Raw genomic sequence first — 16,375 nt, forward strand, 5'->3', positions numbered from 1 at the left:
TACTTGTATAAGTGTGCCTTTTGGTTTCCATTGGGTGGTTGATTATTGTTACAATGCCCGTTGGTACGTGAGAGTACCTGTGCTGTGTGTTTTGGGCTTTCATGTCCTTGTGGATTGCACAGATGATTACGGGTGTCATCCTGTGTGTTAATCGTTGTGCAGGTGTGTTATTTATTTGAGGTACCCCTCGCTCTTTTGTTTTGGGTTTCTACCCTGTGTTTTGTTACATGTTTCTTTGGTCTTCGTCCCCGCGTCTTTACACGGCACACCGTAATTTGGGCTTAAATTTAAAAAAACTATTCCGCATTCCTGCGTCTGTCTCCCGATCCTTCATACCAACGTGACAGTTGGATTGATTGATTGAGATAAAATGTACATGTAGGTTTGGTAGGTTGATTGATTTAAGTGCACTGTAACTTACCTGCACTCTTAAACAATAGGGTTCCAAAAGGGTTCGTTGCGGAGGGATAGGATTCTACCAAAATCCGTTTTGATCAGAAAAAACAGTTTTGGAATACAAGGGTTCTATGTAAGGCAAAGGGTTCTACTTAGAACCTTTAACATCCTAAGAACTGCTTTTGGAAGAAAGGGTTCTTTGATGATTCTTTGGAAGGCAAGAACAATTCTTTAAAAGGCAAGAAGGGTTCTACATAGAACCATATATAATATATCCCAGCATGCTCTATTGCAGGGAGATTTTCAGAATTGTTTGTTTTACTAGAATATCTGTGTTTTTGCATGTACATTGATTGGTTGATTAATATTATGCTACACAAAGATAAATAACATACAGATTTCTAAACTAATCCATTCTGTTAATAATTTGATTTATTTCACCCATTACTGAGATGGTTGTTCCAGTTTAGATGATTGAGGTAGTCTCAGTGTTCAATCATACCTACCCTGGCAGTCTGAATGCAGACTGCAGGTAATTAACAATTTGACTTGTTGAATGTCCTAAATCTGTCTGGATTCCAATATGAATTACACATCACTTTGCCAACCAGCAGAATGTGACTTTCAGGCATGATGTGGCCTGTAAACCAGGAGATTCCTAACACCACTGTGTTAGGGTATATCTAGGCCCTCAAAGGCCAAATTATATATGTAATGTATTGTCATAAATATTTGTTTTATTTAACTAGGAAGTCATTAAATAGTTTATAATGTAATTTTAAAGGCTAATAAGGTTGGTGGAACCCTTCATAGATGGTTCTAGGAAGAATCTTTAGATGATAAAATGGTTTTTGGTAGAAACCTTCATAGAGGGTTCTAGGTACAACCATATAGATGGGGTTCTTTGAAGAACCCTACATACATAGAGGGTTCTACCCAGCACCAAAAAGGGTTCCCCTATGAGTACCATCCAAAGAACCCTGTATGGTTCTACTCAGCACCTTTTCTTCTAATAGTGTGAATGTTACCATAAAACAATGTACAGTATGTTATCGTAAATTCCAACGAAACTTTAGCTTAACAGTACATTACTGTAAAGTTTACAGTAATGTACTGTTAACCCAAAGTTTATTTATAATTTACGTAACTGGCTGCCAGCAAGGTACCGTCAAAACAACAGGATTGTTTTTACAGTGTGGCTGCAGAGTACTAGCTGAAGAGATTGTCATAGTAAGACATGAGAAAGACTGAGCCTCAGAAATGCCAGGCCTTCCTCATCAGGGCCATTTCCCCAGAGTTGGCCCACAGAGAGAGAACTGTTACAGTCTGTGATACAGTGCCAGAGAATGACGTGAGCCCCTGAGTGGTTCTACTCTCCAGTCAGACAGGAGCTGACATCTCAGTCTGGGAATACTGGGAGACTGAGCCCTAACCTTCACATGATGGATGCTCCTATTACCTCCTATTCAGACCTATTACTCTTTCTGGAGCACACGGGTCTGATTAATACATTGTGATTCAACAGAGTGGGATTGTTCATAGCGCAAACAGGCTAGTGGGTAATCTGTTTTTTCCATTGTCATTAGCAACATGCTAAATATTTTCTTGGATACCTGTGATGGAAAGGATGGGCTGATGGAGTCGACTGTACAGGAACCCACCTGTGAGTTGAGGTTGACCATTTTGGGAACACAGGCTTGGTTGTAAACTGTGTCGTTGGTAACAGCAGTCACACTGGCTGTGCTGTTAAAGGCAAAGTCCATAAAGGGACAGGGGGTATGGAACTTCTTATAGATGACCTGCAGAGAGGAAAGAGGAGTTGGCTGGATGAGATGAGTAGTCTGAAGGACATGGGCCTGCATACATAACAGCACAGTACACAAAACCAAAACTAGGTCAGACAAACACACACAGACACAGACACAGACACAGACACACACACAGACACAGACACAGACCAACGCGGTCTGAAACTGCAGGGTACAAAACTTGTCCACAGAAATCTGAGAGAGGAATATTAAAGAGGTTGAACCTCAGATCTCTGACTGATAGTAGACTAAGCTGGGTGTAGTGATTGATTTGCTTTTTCTGCAAGAATGCAAAAACATGACAATTACTGCAGATTTGAAAAATATAACTTATAACTTGAGATCTGTGCACATAACTTTGACATGTGCAAAAACCATCAATTCAAGTCAATGGAAATCCATTAGTCAGGATTTGGACCATTATGAGAGCACTGCAACACATGGAGGTCTATACTGTAGCTGTGTATGACAGTGCATACCGAGATGAGGAAGAAGACCATGCAGGTGAGGGAGAAGCCACTGGTGTAGCCCAAGTACCCTGAAACAACACAGAGACACTTCATCAGAACTACTCACATCAGACATCACACTCTCACATCCTCTGGCAAATGGGGATGGGGCGTGGGAGGTTAGAATAACTCTCTTATTTCCATCATGTTTAATATTTTCTCCCAATGCTAATTATAGGGAACACATACAAACATTCGCCTGTTTCAAGACAATGTGTTTGGGCTTGAGATCATAAGCGTGTTTGTTCTTAGAGTGCCTAGAGGACTAGACTGAACAGGACTGGAGTACTGAAAGCTGCAGCTCATTACTGGGCTCCGGTAGCATGGACTCTCTCTCTTTCCTTTCTCTCTCCCTTTTTCTCTCCCTTTTTCTCTTGCTCTCTCTTCTCTCGGCTCAATTCTCTGCAGGAGAGAAACGCTTAATAAAAGGTCAAGACTTTTCTCCCAGCCCCTCCACCCCTCTCTCTGCATCTCTCTCCCTCTCTCTACTCTGTCTTCCTCTCCCTCTCTCTACTCTGTCTTCCTCTCCCTCTCTACTCTGTCTTCCTCTCCCTCTCTCTACTCTGTCTTCCTCTCCCTCTCTACTCTGTCTTCCTCTCCCTCTCTCTACTCTGTCTTCCTCTCCCTCTCTACTCTGTCTTCCTCTCCCTCTCTCTCTGTCATTCTACCTCTCTCTGCATCTCTCTCCCTCTCTCTACTCTGTCTTCCTCTCCCTCTCTCTCTTATGTAATTGAATATGAGCTGTTTTTGAAACTGCTATCCCAGTGAACGGTGCCTGCATGAAGCTGGGTCTCTCTCACAGAGCGTATAGGAGAAAAATACCGAGACAACAGAGAGGGAGACACTCTCACTTGATGAAAGCTTTGTGGCCATTTCACTTTGTTAAACAAGAGAGATCATTAAATGGAGCTGAAGTCAGGGTATTTGCGCTGGGTATTTTTATATTTTCATAGGACTTCTGACAGTAACATTATCTCACATGACACGGCTATTTACTAAAGTCCATCCTAAAACAGTGGGGGATTGTTTGCCACAACACGAGAGAGAGAGAAAGGAGAGGGGGGAGGAGAGGGCGATTGGGAAAGAGTAGGTGGAAGAGAAGGGGAGGGGGGGTGGAGGAAAAATGAGACAGAGGAAGGTCACTGGTTCTAATCATTTCTTTCCCTGGAAGGGTTATTGGGAAACACAATGATGAAATGACTGTTCAAGCGGGATTTTTTTCCCTCTTGAAAATCTCATCAGAGTAGAAATCTGTCATTTTTCATGTGCCAGACGAAAATACATTCGGAGAACCTTAACTTACAAAACATAACACAACATTTAAAGTATGATAGATCATTAAACAAGTATACTCTTATTAAGGTTTTAATTAAGACAGTTAACAGAAACTCACCTAGCTGCTTCATCAAAGCCAGAGGCAGGATGACACTGATGGACACCATAATGACCAGGTAGTTCCCATTCAGGTACCACTCACTGGAGAGAGAAATGGGGAAGAGAAAGGGGGAGGAGAGAAAGAGCAAGAGAGAGATTTATGTAACTAATTTATTACATCTTTAGTCCTTATTTGTAAGGGAAATGTTCAATGTCTATGTTTTATTCAATGACAAGAGGAAAAATTCTCAACAGTAAAGCAAGCCGCCAGGGATGATGAGAACCCATCATCCCATCAACTCATCATCATCCATCAACTCATCACCTCTTGACAGCCAGCAGTAGAACTGACTGACTTACCCCCTGAGGAACTGGGAGTGTTCCCTCAATGACACACATCTACACGTCTTTCCAGATCCATTAAACATTTAACCCAGGTGGTGCTGGTATGAGAGGGACAGCACTGTGTTAAAGCTCTTAATAAGCCTGCCTGGTACTCCTCGTTCTACAAAGAACCACAGCAAATGGAGCTCTACAAGCAATCTGTTTAAAAGCACACAGACAGCACGCTCAACAACAGGCTCTGTCAAATCTGTCACACTTCCACATTACCATGCTCCACATTAACAAGAGAGTTTCTGAGAGGGAGAGAGAAAAAGGGAGAGTTTGCGTGCATACGTGAGTGCGTTTGAGACAGAGAAAGAGACAGCAAAACAAAGTGAGCTAGTCCAAGTGGGCCACAGTGATGTTCTTCCTCACCAGTCCTCTTTTCTTCCGCCTCCCCTAGGTCTCTAGTGACCACTGAACGGTCTGGAGGGTGAGAACATGGGGTCAAGGCTCCGTCTGAGGCTGCAGGGTCTGGGAAGTAACTAGGGTGGGGACACACCATGTCCTAAGCATACTGGGACAGACCACTCATATAGTCTATTACACACACGGTGTAGGTGCATAGCAACTGTGATAAACACGCGAAATAAGCTAATGTATGACATATTGAATCCACTGCATTACTAATATTACTAACTATTTCTTATTTTTTTATCTTTGACTCTGCATTGTTGGAAATTAACCCATAAGTAAATATTTCACTGTCAGACCCCATTCAGACCCCTTCACTTTTTCATATTTTTAAAGCCTTATTCTAAAATGGATTAAATAACTTTTTTTCTTCATCAATCTACACACAATACACTATAATGACAAAGCGAAAACAGGTTTTTAGAAATGTTAGCAAATGTATTAAAAACAAAAACAGAAATACCTTATTTTCATAAGTATTTAGACCCTTTGCTATGAGACTCTAAATTGAACTCAGGTTCATCCTGTTTCCATTGATCATCCTTGAGATGCTTCTACAACTTGATTGGAGTCCACCTGTGGTAAATTCAATTGATTGGACATGATTTGGAAAGGCACAGACATGCCTTTATAAGGTCCCACAGTTGACAGTCCATGTCAGAGCAAAAACCAAACCATGAGGTTGAAGGAATGGTCCATAGAGCTCCAAGAAAGGATTGTGTCGAGGCACAGATCTGGGGAAGGGTACCAAAACATTTCTGCAACATTGAAGATCCCCAAGAACACAGTGGCCTCCATCATTCTTAAACGCCCGGCCAAACTGAGCAATCGGGGAAGAAGGGCCTTGGTCAGGGAGGTTATCAAGAACCTGATGGTCACTCTGACAGAGCTCCAGAGTTCCTCTGTGGAGATGGGAGAACCTTCCAGACGGACAACCATCTCTGGTAGAGTGGCCAGACAGAAGCCACTCCTCAGTAAAAGGCACATGACAGCCCGCTTGGAGATTGCCAAAAGGCAACTAAAGGACTGTCAGACCATGAGAGAAAATATTCTCTGGTCTGATGAAACCCAGATTGAACTTTTTGGCCTGAATGCCAAGCGTCACGACTGGAGGAAACCAGGCACCGCTCATCACCTGGCCAATACCATCCCTATGTTAAATCATGGTGCTGGCAGTATCATGCTGTGGGGATGTTTTCCAGCGGTAGGGACTGGAAGACTAGTCAGGATCGAGGGAAAGATGAACAGAGGAAAGTACAGAGAGATCCTTGATGAAAACCTGCTCCAGAGCACTCGAGTCCAGGCTTGAACCCGATCGAACATCTCTGGAGAGCCCTGAAAATAGCTGTGCAGCAACGCACCCCGTTCAAACTGACAGAGCTTGAGAGAAGCATGCAGAGAAGAATGGGAGAAACTCCCCAAATACAGGTGTATCAAGCTTGTCGCATCAGACTCAAGGCTGTAATCGCTGCCAAAGATGCTTCAACAAAGTACTGAGTGAAGGGTCTGAATAGTTATGTAAATGTGATATTTTAGTTTTGTTTTTAAAATAAATTTGCAAAAATCTCTAAAAACCTGTTATTGTCATTATTGGGTATTGTGTGTAGATTGATGAGGGAAAAAAACATTTGAATCCATTTTAGAATAAGGCTGTAATGTAACAAAATGTGGAAAAAGTCAAGGGGTCTGAGTACTTTCCGCATGCACTGGACTAACCAAATCCACAAAATGTTCCTCCCACGCTGAACATGGGTTTAGTATCTATTTTGGGATTGAGATTTTTGGAGGTTAAACTTATGTTTTCTCTATGACAAAAAAATACAGCATCTGTATTCTAGAGTTGTAACCTGTGAGAGTTGTCCATTTATTGTTCCTTCAGTGTGCCCACTAGAGCTGCCCCACCTACACCCCAGCCAACCATCTGGCCCGGTGACACGGTCACACATCATCATAGAGAGCGGCAGAGAGGACTGATCTTCCGAACCACAGAGGACACAAACACACACTCACGCATGCGCATGCGCAAAAACACAACGCAGATTCAGACACAAATATCAACAACAACATACTCACACAAACAAACCCTCAATCCACAAATCAACACTCCAGGCAAACAGCAGATATCTGATAGCCTGGCTGGTCATACACACATGCACGCGCACACACATGCACGCGCACACACATACACAACCACCCCTTGGGTGGTGATTGATCTATGGAGCGTTCTCTGGACAACTCACACTATGTCGTTCAGACAGAGAAGATAAGACGTTCTGTGTAGCTTTTAAACACCTCCTGGACATCATTCAGTTCAGTCGGCATCATAAAAACACTGGCAGCTGGCCATAACAAGCCAGGCAGGCATCAAAAACCAAACAGCAACATGCTCCTCAGCCTCTTCCAGAGCAATAGCCACTGTCTCTGTACTATCAGGCCACCTGCTCTAGTCTACATAGTGTTATCCTCTGGTTTACATTTCATCCGTGGCGCACGGCTGTGTAATGATGTGTGTCTGTATCAGCGTGGCCGCGCTGCCCTCTTCTCCCAGGGTCATTCTCACAAACAGCTGTTCTCAGGCCAGCTGCTTGGCATGGTGACACGAATGGCTGCAGGCCTCCCAGTGCCAGTTGGCACCACATAATTAGATTGGCTCAACCTGAGAGGAGGTTTCTTCTTCTTTGGTGGTTTAACACTGACTCAGGATCACTGGAAGAATTCACATGCTGTTGGTTCATATCTCCTTCTGCTGAACTTTAATGTCCTTCCATACAACTGGATGAAAACACAGCTAGTCACCTCTCCCTGCCTGCAGAATACATTCAGAACTGTTTCAGAACAGTGGCCTTCAAATCTACACTATATATACAAAAGTATGTGGACACCCCTTCAAATTAGCGGATTTGGCTATTTCAGCCACACCCATTGCTGACAGGTGTATAAAATTTAGCACACAGCCATGCAATCCCCATAGACAAACATTGGCAGTAGAATGGCCTTACTGAAGAGCTCAGTGACTTTCAACCTGGCACCGTTGATTGGATGCCACCTTTCCAACAAGTTAGTTCGTCAAATTTCTGCCCTGCTAGAGCTGCCCTGGTCAACTTTAAGTGCTGTCATTGTGAAGTGGAAACGCCTAGGAACAACAACGGCTCAGCGGTGGTATACCACACAAGCTAACAGAAAAGGACCCCCGAGTGCTGAAGCGCGTAGCGCGTAAAAATCGTCTGTTCAGTCCACTTGCTATCAAGTTCCAAACGGTCTCTGGAAGCAACGTCAGCACAATAATTGTTCGTCGGGAGCTTCATGAAATGGGTTTCCTGTCACGACTTCCGCCGAAGTCGGTCCCTCTCCTTGTTCGGGCGGCGTTCGGCGGTCGACATCACCGGTCTTCTAGCCATCGCCGATCCACCTTTCCTTTTCCATTTCTTTTGTCTTCCCACACACCTGGTTTCAATTCCATCATTACATGTTGTGTATTTAACCCTCTGTTCCCCCCATGTCCTTGTCCGGAATTGTTTATTGTAGTGCTTGTGCACGTTATGTAACGAGTTTCTGTTTACCCATTGATTTATTTGTTCTGTTTAAGGTGGTTTTATGTTTATTAAACTGCGCCGTTGTAAATCAGTTTTTGCTCTCCTGCGCCTGACTTCTCTGCCGCCTGTACGCACCCCCTACATTTCCATGGCCGAGCAGCCGCACACAAGCCTAAGATCACCAAGCATCGGCTGGAGTGGTGTAAAGCTCGCTGCTATTGAACTCCGGAGCAATGGAAATGCGTTCTCTGGAGTGATGAATCATGATTCACCATCTGTCAGTCTGACGGACGAATCTGGGTTTGGCGGATGCCAGGAAAACTTTATCTGCCCGAATACATGGTGCCAACTGTAACGTTTGGTGGAGGAGGAATAATGGTTTGGGGCTGTTTTCATGGTTCGGGTTCGGGCTAGGCCCCTTAGTTCCAGTGAAGGGAAATCTTAACGCTACAGCATACAATGACATTCTCGACGATTCTGTGCTTCCAACTTTGTGGCAACAGTTTGGGGAAGGTCCTTTCCTGTTTCAGCATGACAATACCCCTTTGCACAAAACAAGGTCCATACAGAAATGGTTTGTCAAAATCGGTGTGGAAGAACTTGACTGGCCTGCACAGAGCCCTGACCTCAACCTCATCGAAGACTTTCAGGATGAATTGGATCACCGACTGCGCGCCAGGCCTAATCGCCCAACATCGGTGCCTGACCTCACTAATGCTCTTGTGGCTGAATGGAAGCAAGTCCCCGCAGCAATGTTCCAACATCTAGTGGAAAACCCTCGGTCATGTAGTGTATGTTACTTTTGAAATATGTGTTATAAGTAAAGAACATGCAGTATGTTACTCACCCTGATGGATTGTCAACCCCCAGGAAGGCCTGGATGACCAGAGGGAACTCATACTTCACGATGTACAGGTAACTGGACATGGCTGTGGGAGGGACACACAAAGACACAGCTTTTAGTAATAGGATCACACACATACACTGTATACAGTGTTGATAGCCACTAGCTGACTAATGCAGTGCTAATAGCAGGCTGGTTTGTAACAGTAAAAGTATTTGCTTATAAGTTGGCTGAAAATGTAATCGAAACCAGTAGTCATGAATGCACACAATTTGGTTAAATTAGAATTTATACATTTGAAGATATTACTGTTGGAGTTTATGTTATAGGCTGGCTGGCCGTGTCCTCTTTATGACTTGTCTTCCCTCAGTGTGCCTTGTAGTTACCACGCATGACTGCATTTGTTAGTGACAGAGACATGGTTGTTGAATTCATTACTTTTCAGTCCTGTGGACTTCACCAAGTGAGTTCTTACTGTAGGTAAATGTTATTATTAAAATTCAACTGTTTATGACAATACATTACATACAGTATATCATAAGGCCTTACTTTGATAGCCAAGTTTTACCCTAACACAGTGGTGTTAGGAACCTCCTGGTTTACAGGCCACATCAGGCCTGCAAGTCACATTATGCTGGATGGCAAAATGATGTGGAATTCCTATTGGAATCCAACCACAGTAAGGACATCCAACAGCTGAACATTTTATTCACCCGCAACCTGCATTCACAATGATTGTCAGGGTTAGGAGCATTGATAAAGGAGACTACCTAAACCATTTAAACTGGAACAACCATTTCAGTAACGGGAGCAATACATCTGACTATCTGAATGGATTAGTTAAGAAAAATCAATGTACATGAAAAAAGCAGATATTAAAAATAATATTTAACAAATCTAGCAGGTGAAAGCGTAGCCTAGTGGTTAGAGAGTTGGACTAGTAAACGAAAGATTGCAAGATCAAATCCCTGAGCTGACAAGGTACAAAATCTGTCGTTCTGCCCCTGAACAAGGCAGTTAACCCACTGTTCCTAGGCCGTCATTGAAAATAAGAATTTGTTCTTAACTGACTTGCCTAGTAAAATAAATGCTGGGAAATAATATGATGGGAATGTTTTACTTTCCACAGAGTAAAACTTACACTGGTTATGAACACCAACACTGGGGTTCTTTTACACCACTGAGTGTTAATTTCACTCTTAGAGAGTTAATCAACACTAGAAATACTGAAAAATCAAGGCTAGGCAACAGTGGCCAATTTGCTGTGTGCCTGGTCTTGCCTGCATCCTCTCATACAGACTCATAATCCCCTCACCTTCCACATATACACATCAGGGAGAGAAAACAGAAAAATACAGTATGTAGGCACTAGGAAGAGAGAGGAGCAATGCTAATTGGCCATAGAGCCAGGCTGCTCTCAGGGTATCCATTGGCAAAGACATATCACAGTTTTCAAACCCAAAGGCGCAACATCGCAATACTTCCGGGAACGCGTCGCGAAGAAGACTTGACAGACCAGACCGGGGTTTGGGGTTTGACAAATCAATGAGAGAAGTGAAAAATTCATCCTGTTATTTTCTCTAATTGTAAAGGCAAAACCTAGATGAAAGTGACAAACTGACACGTTTTCATTTTGCCTTTAATTTGACGGCATGCACATGCCCAGTTCGGAGCGACACGACCATTAGACCCGATGACGTGTTTCTGTGCATGTGCTATGCTAGCTGTGTGTGTGTGTGTGTGTGTGTGTGTGTGTGTGTGTGTGTGTGTGTGTGTGTGTGTGTGTGTGTGTGTGTGTGTGTGTGTGTGTGTGTGTGTGTGTGTGTGTGTGTGTGTGTGTGTGTGTGTGTGTGTACAGTTGATTCCAGACTCATTTTTCAACCACTCCACAAATTTCTTGTTAACAAACTAGTTCTGGCAAGTCGGTTAGGACATCTACTTTGTGCATGACACAAGTAATTTTTCCAACAATTCTTTACAGACAGATTATTTCACTTAAAATTCACTGTATCACAATTCCAGTGGGTCAGAAGTTTACATACACTAAGTTGACTGTGCCTTTAAACAGCTTGGAAAATTCCAGAAAACGATGTCATGGCTTTAGAAGCTTCTGATAGGCTAATTGACATCATCTGAGTCAATTGATAGTGTACCTGTGGATGTATTTCAAGGCCTACCTTCAAACTCAGTGCTTCTTTGCTTGACATCATGGGAAAATCAAAAGAAATCAGCTAAGAACTCAGAAAAAAAATTGTAGACCTCCAGAAGTCTGTTTCATACTTGGGAGCAATTTCCAAACGCCTGAAGGTACCACATTCATCTGTACAAACAATAGTACGCAAGTATAAACACCATGGGACCACGCAGCCGTCATACCGCTCAGGAAGGAGACGTGTTCTGTCTCCTAGAGATGAATGCACTTTGGTGCGAAAAGTGCAAATCAATCCCAGAACAACAGCAAAGGACCTTGTGAAGATACTGGAGGAAACAGGTACAAAACTATCTATATCCACAGTAAAACGTGTCTTATATCGACATAACCTGAAAGGCCGCTCAGCAAGGAAGAAGCCACTGCTCCAAAACCAGCATAAAAAGCCAGACTACGGTTTGCAACTGCACAAGGGGACAAAGATCGTACTTTTTGGAGAAATATCCTCTGGTCTGATGAAACAAAAATAGAACTGTTTGGCCATAATGACCATTGTTATGTTTGCAGGAAAAAGGGGGAGGCTTGCAAGCCGAAGAACACCATCCCAACCATGAAGCACGGGGTGGCAGCATCATGTTGTGGGGGTGCTTTGCTGCAGGAGTGACTGGTGCACTCCACAAAATAGATGGCATCATGAGGATGGAAAATTATGTGGATATAAGCAACATCTCAAGATGGCAGTCAGGAAGTTAAAGCTTGGTCGCAAATGGGTCTTCCAAATGGACAATGACCCCAAGCATACTTCCAAAGTTGTGGCAAAAGGACAACAAAGGCAAGGTATTGGAGTGGCCATCACAAAGCCCTGACCTCAATCCCATAGAAAATTTGTGGGCAGAACTGAAAAAGCATGTGCGAGCAAGGAGGCCTACAAACCTGACTCAGTTCCACCAGCTCTGTCAGGAGGAATGGGCCAATATTCACCCAACTTATTGTAAAGTTATGTAAACTTCTGACCCACTGGGAATGTGATGAAATAAATAAATGTTGAAATGAATCATTCTCTCTACTATTATTCTGACATTTCACATTCTTAAAATAAAGTGGTGATCCTAACTGACCTAAGACAGGGAATTGTTACTCGGATTAAATGTCAGGAATTGTGAAAAACTGAGTTTCAATGTATTTGGCTAAGGTGTATGTAAACTTCCAACTTCAACTGTATGTATGTATGTATGTGTGTGTGTGTGTGTGTGTGTGTGTGTGTGTGTGTGTGTGTGTGTGTGTGTGTGTGTGTGTGTGTGTGTGTGTGTGTGTGTGTGTGTGTGTGTGTGTGTGTTTGTGTGAGCCCATACCTCCGATGTTTTGCAGTGTGATGGCGATGCCGGCGGCCATCTTGCCTGGCGTTCCAAACGCCCTTTGGCCCAGCTGCTCATACGCCCGGATACCTGAGTCACAGTCACCAAACACATTAACATAGAGTACTGTACTGCCGCATAGAGCATGCAGAAAAGACTTGCTATTAAAGCATAGTAGAATGTAGGGCACTCGGGAGGGGGCTGTGAATTCAGAGTGATTAGTGTAATTAAAAACATGCTAAAGAGAAGAGGCAACCTGTAAGGCTGTGGGATGTTATCATGACATTAGTCTTCCCGACATGGCCTGTAGGGGTTGACTGTATAGTCTGTATGGTCTCTAATAAGGTTTTGCTCATGGTCTGAAGATTACATACCCACAATGCCAGAGGACTTGAGTAGCAAGTGGATGGAGTAAGATGAGAGGACAGCCACTACCGTCAGGAGCACCCTGCAGAGGAGAGAGGAGAGAGCATCATCATCACCATCTTCATCATCAACTCCATCATTGTCATAATAATCATCATCATCAACTCCATCATTGTCATAATAATCATCATCACCATCATTATCTTTATCTTCATCATCATCATCCTCATCCGTATTGAACTTGATGACCAGCCTGCAGTACGTTCTGGTGCAGTATGACAGTAACAGCTGTCTAATCCATGGCTCTATAGATGACATTCCTCCATGTAAACCATTGATTCAGCTGGATGTACAGCTGGGTGTTGGGTTATGGGGTCTTGGGTTATGGAGGGCATTCATAATAAGCAACCGACTGACTCAGGTTCACCCAGGGTTAGCCTCATACAGAGCTTCAGCCTAACAAAGCACTATCTACAAATATCTCCCCCATTCCCCCACCACTAGAAATAACCACAAGGACATTAAGGGCGCTATTTAAAGGGGAAAATATTTACAAGATAATGCTGACATTGGCGAGCTGAGGAGAAACCACAGAGTTAACAAAAAGTACAAGATTCAATGTTCCAAGATCTCCCAAAATACTGCTCCAGCCCCCAGCGGCCAACATCTGGTCAAACAGACCAATCTGGACGGACGGAACACAGAAACCTGATCTTTCTGTTCACTTCCCAGAGCATCTCCTCCTCCCCTCCTACTCCAAGTTGTTTCCTCTCTATCAAAATTCTCTCGAATTGTTACTCTTGGCAACTGGAGCTGAGCTTGCTTCGGAGTGGCCAAGCACGTCTTTCACCTCGACATCAACTCTGTTTCACATGGTTCTGTGTCTGGGGCGGCGTGGTGTAAGAATGCAGTACAGGCTGATTTGTGGTGGAGGAGAAGTCAGCCGGTGCAGTGGTGGGAACAGTGTGACAGACAGGCAGGCAGGCAGATAGACAGTTAGGTAGACAGACAGACAGACAGACAGATGCTCTGTGTGCTGTTCAGCTCAGCTCAACTCAACTCTCCCCCACTGCATTCCTGGAAGGGCCAGTGCCAGAGCCCATGCCAGCGCTCGGCTGAGACGTCTGTGTGTTCCAACTATGATCTGAAATGTTAGACCACTACTACGGGTCCAGAAAGCTCCAATGCAAGTCGTAGTATAGCTCTGGCATGTGATGTGTCTGACTGTGGGTGGCGAGGTAGCTCTGTAATGCCACCTTATTAATGGTATAGCTCTCATGATGAGGTACTACTGCCATGTGTCCTAAGCTCACCCCTGTCCTCACTGTAAAACATTCAGTTAATGTATACTCAGCTAGCACGTAATGTTCTGAGAACCATATGTTTCTTAGAGCTTGGTGAGAGCGTGGTTGTCCTATGGTTATTTTGCATGCAACCTTCCCACAACATTCTGGGAATGGTGTGGGATAGTTGCTTGGCTTTGGAACATTCTCAGCACATTTAAGGAACTTGACAAAATAGTTCTCCGGTGGGAATTTCAATACTTCAGCATCACGTTTCCTACAGGTTTCTTCATGGATCTATTTAAAGTAATGTTCTCAAATTGTTCACAGAACGTTAAGAAACAACGTACTTCTGTGGGAATTTCAATGCATCAGCGTAACATTTCCTACAGGTTTCCTCATGATTCTATTTAAAGTCATGTTCTCAGAACGTTCAGAGGACATTAAGAAACAATGTTGTGCTGCAGGAATTTCAGTACTTCAGCATAATGTTTTCTGCAAGTTTCTTCATGGTTTTATTTATGAAAACTTTCCATTAAAAAAACACAAGAAAGCATTAGTAACGTTCAAAGAGTATAAAAACACTACTGTCTCAGGCTCACCATGCTAGTTTAAGGTTTAATTAGCAAAGGTCATCGAAATTGTTAAAAGGTTAAAAAATATATAATAATTAATGTAATATTTTTTTTTATATACTTTGTGTTAAAATAAAGAAAAGTATAGGGCCTCCCGAGTGGCGCAGCGGTCTAAGGCACTCCATCGCAGTGATTGAGGCGTCCCTACAGACCCAGGTTTGATCCCAGTCTGCATTGCGACCAGGAGACACATGAGGCGGCACACAATTGGCCCAGCATCATCCTGGTTAGGGGAGGGTTTGGCCGGCGACTCTTTGTGGCGTGCCAGGTGTATGCACACTGACTTCCGGGTTAAGCGAGCAGTGTGTCAAGAAGCAGTGCGGCTTGGCAGGGTCGTGTTTTGGAGGACGCATGGCTCTCGACCTTCGCCTCTCCCGAGTCCGTACGGGAGTTGCAGCGATGGGACAATACCGTAACTACAAATTGGATATCACAAAATTGGGGAGAAAAATGGGTCTTTTTAAAATAGGTGCCTAATTTGCATAAATACACACGTTGTATTTGCATATATGAATAAATGAACATAAATGAGAAGAACAGGGCTGCAACCACCAAACACTTGCTCTACCTGCACTCACCTGCGTTGTATAGAATACCTAATGATTTACTGTTGTTTTCACAGTCTCTTGTATAATTCAACAAGTGTGTCAATAGCAGGATACCCGTAGATAAAAAATGTACATGCTTGGCTCTAGACTACACCTATCTATACATACGTTACAGTGTTTGCGAGATCGGACATACTATCATTATAATCTGAGTGTAGATTTTTGAAACTGGCTTTCATTTCAACGCATCTAATTTGTAAACTGTATTAAATTATTACTTTTTTAAATTCCACAGAAAATGAACACACATCAAAATGAAGTTGTCTTTCTTCTCTTTATTGTGATGTAAGTGTCAAGACGGTGCGTTAAATCCCTGATGAAGCTTTAGCGTTCTTATAGATTCAACAGAAAGCCAATGTATCAAATCAAATGTTATTTGTCACGTAAAGAACAGGTGTAGACTAACAGTGAAAAGCTTACTTATGGGCCCTTCCCAACAATGTAGAAAGAAAATAGAAAAATAAGAGAAAAGTAATATCACATAATAATACAGTTAATAATAAATACACAATGAGTAATGATAACGTGAGGTAGACATGTACATATAACTAGGAATAAAGGGACTAGGCAACAGGATAGATAACCAGTAGCTGCAACATATGTGATGAGTCAAGAAAGTTAGTGCAAAAAGGGTCAGTGCAGATAGTCTGGGTAGCTATCGGGTTTCTGTGCTTTCAGAAAGTATTTACACCCCTTGACATTTTCCACAATTTGTTG

General features: G+C 43.2%; 1 protein-coding gene across 1 annotated transcript in view; it reads right to left on the minus strand.

Moving 5' to 3' along the window:
• Positions 1-16,375, minus strand: part of LOC120025340 (sodium-coupled neutral amino acid transporter 3-like) — a 40,467-nt gene that overhangs the window by 12,461 nt on the left and 11,631 nt on the right. Inside the window, exons 4-9 of the mRNA XM_038969876.1 lie at positions 13,141-13,214; positions 12,764-12,856; positions 9,266-9,347; positions 4,107-4,189; positions 2,684-2,742; positions 2,058-2,195 (exon numbers count right to left, since the gene is read on the minus strand). Coding sequence (XP_038825804.1) covers positions 2,058-2,195; positions 2,684-2,742; positions 4,107-4,189; positions 9,266-9,347; positions 12,764-12,856; positions 13,141-13,214 — 529 coding nt within the window. The remainder of the gene's footprint in view (positions 1-2,057; positions 2,196-2,683; positions 2,743-4,106; positions 4,190-9,265; positions 9,348-12,763; positions 12,857-13,140; positions 13,215-16,375) is intronic.

This window comes from Salvelinus namaycush, chromosome 2 (assembly GCF_016432855.1).
Source record: "Salvelinus namaycush isolate Seneca chromosome 2, SaNama_1.0, whole genome shotgun sequence".
Classification (NCBI taxonomy): domain Eukaryota; kingdom Metazoa; phylum Chordata; class Actinopteri; order Salmoniformes; family Salmonidae; genus Salvelinus; species Salvelinus namaycush.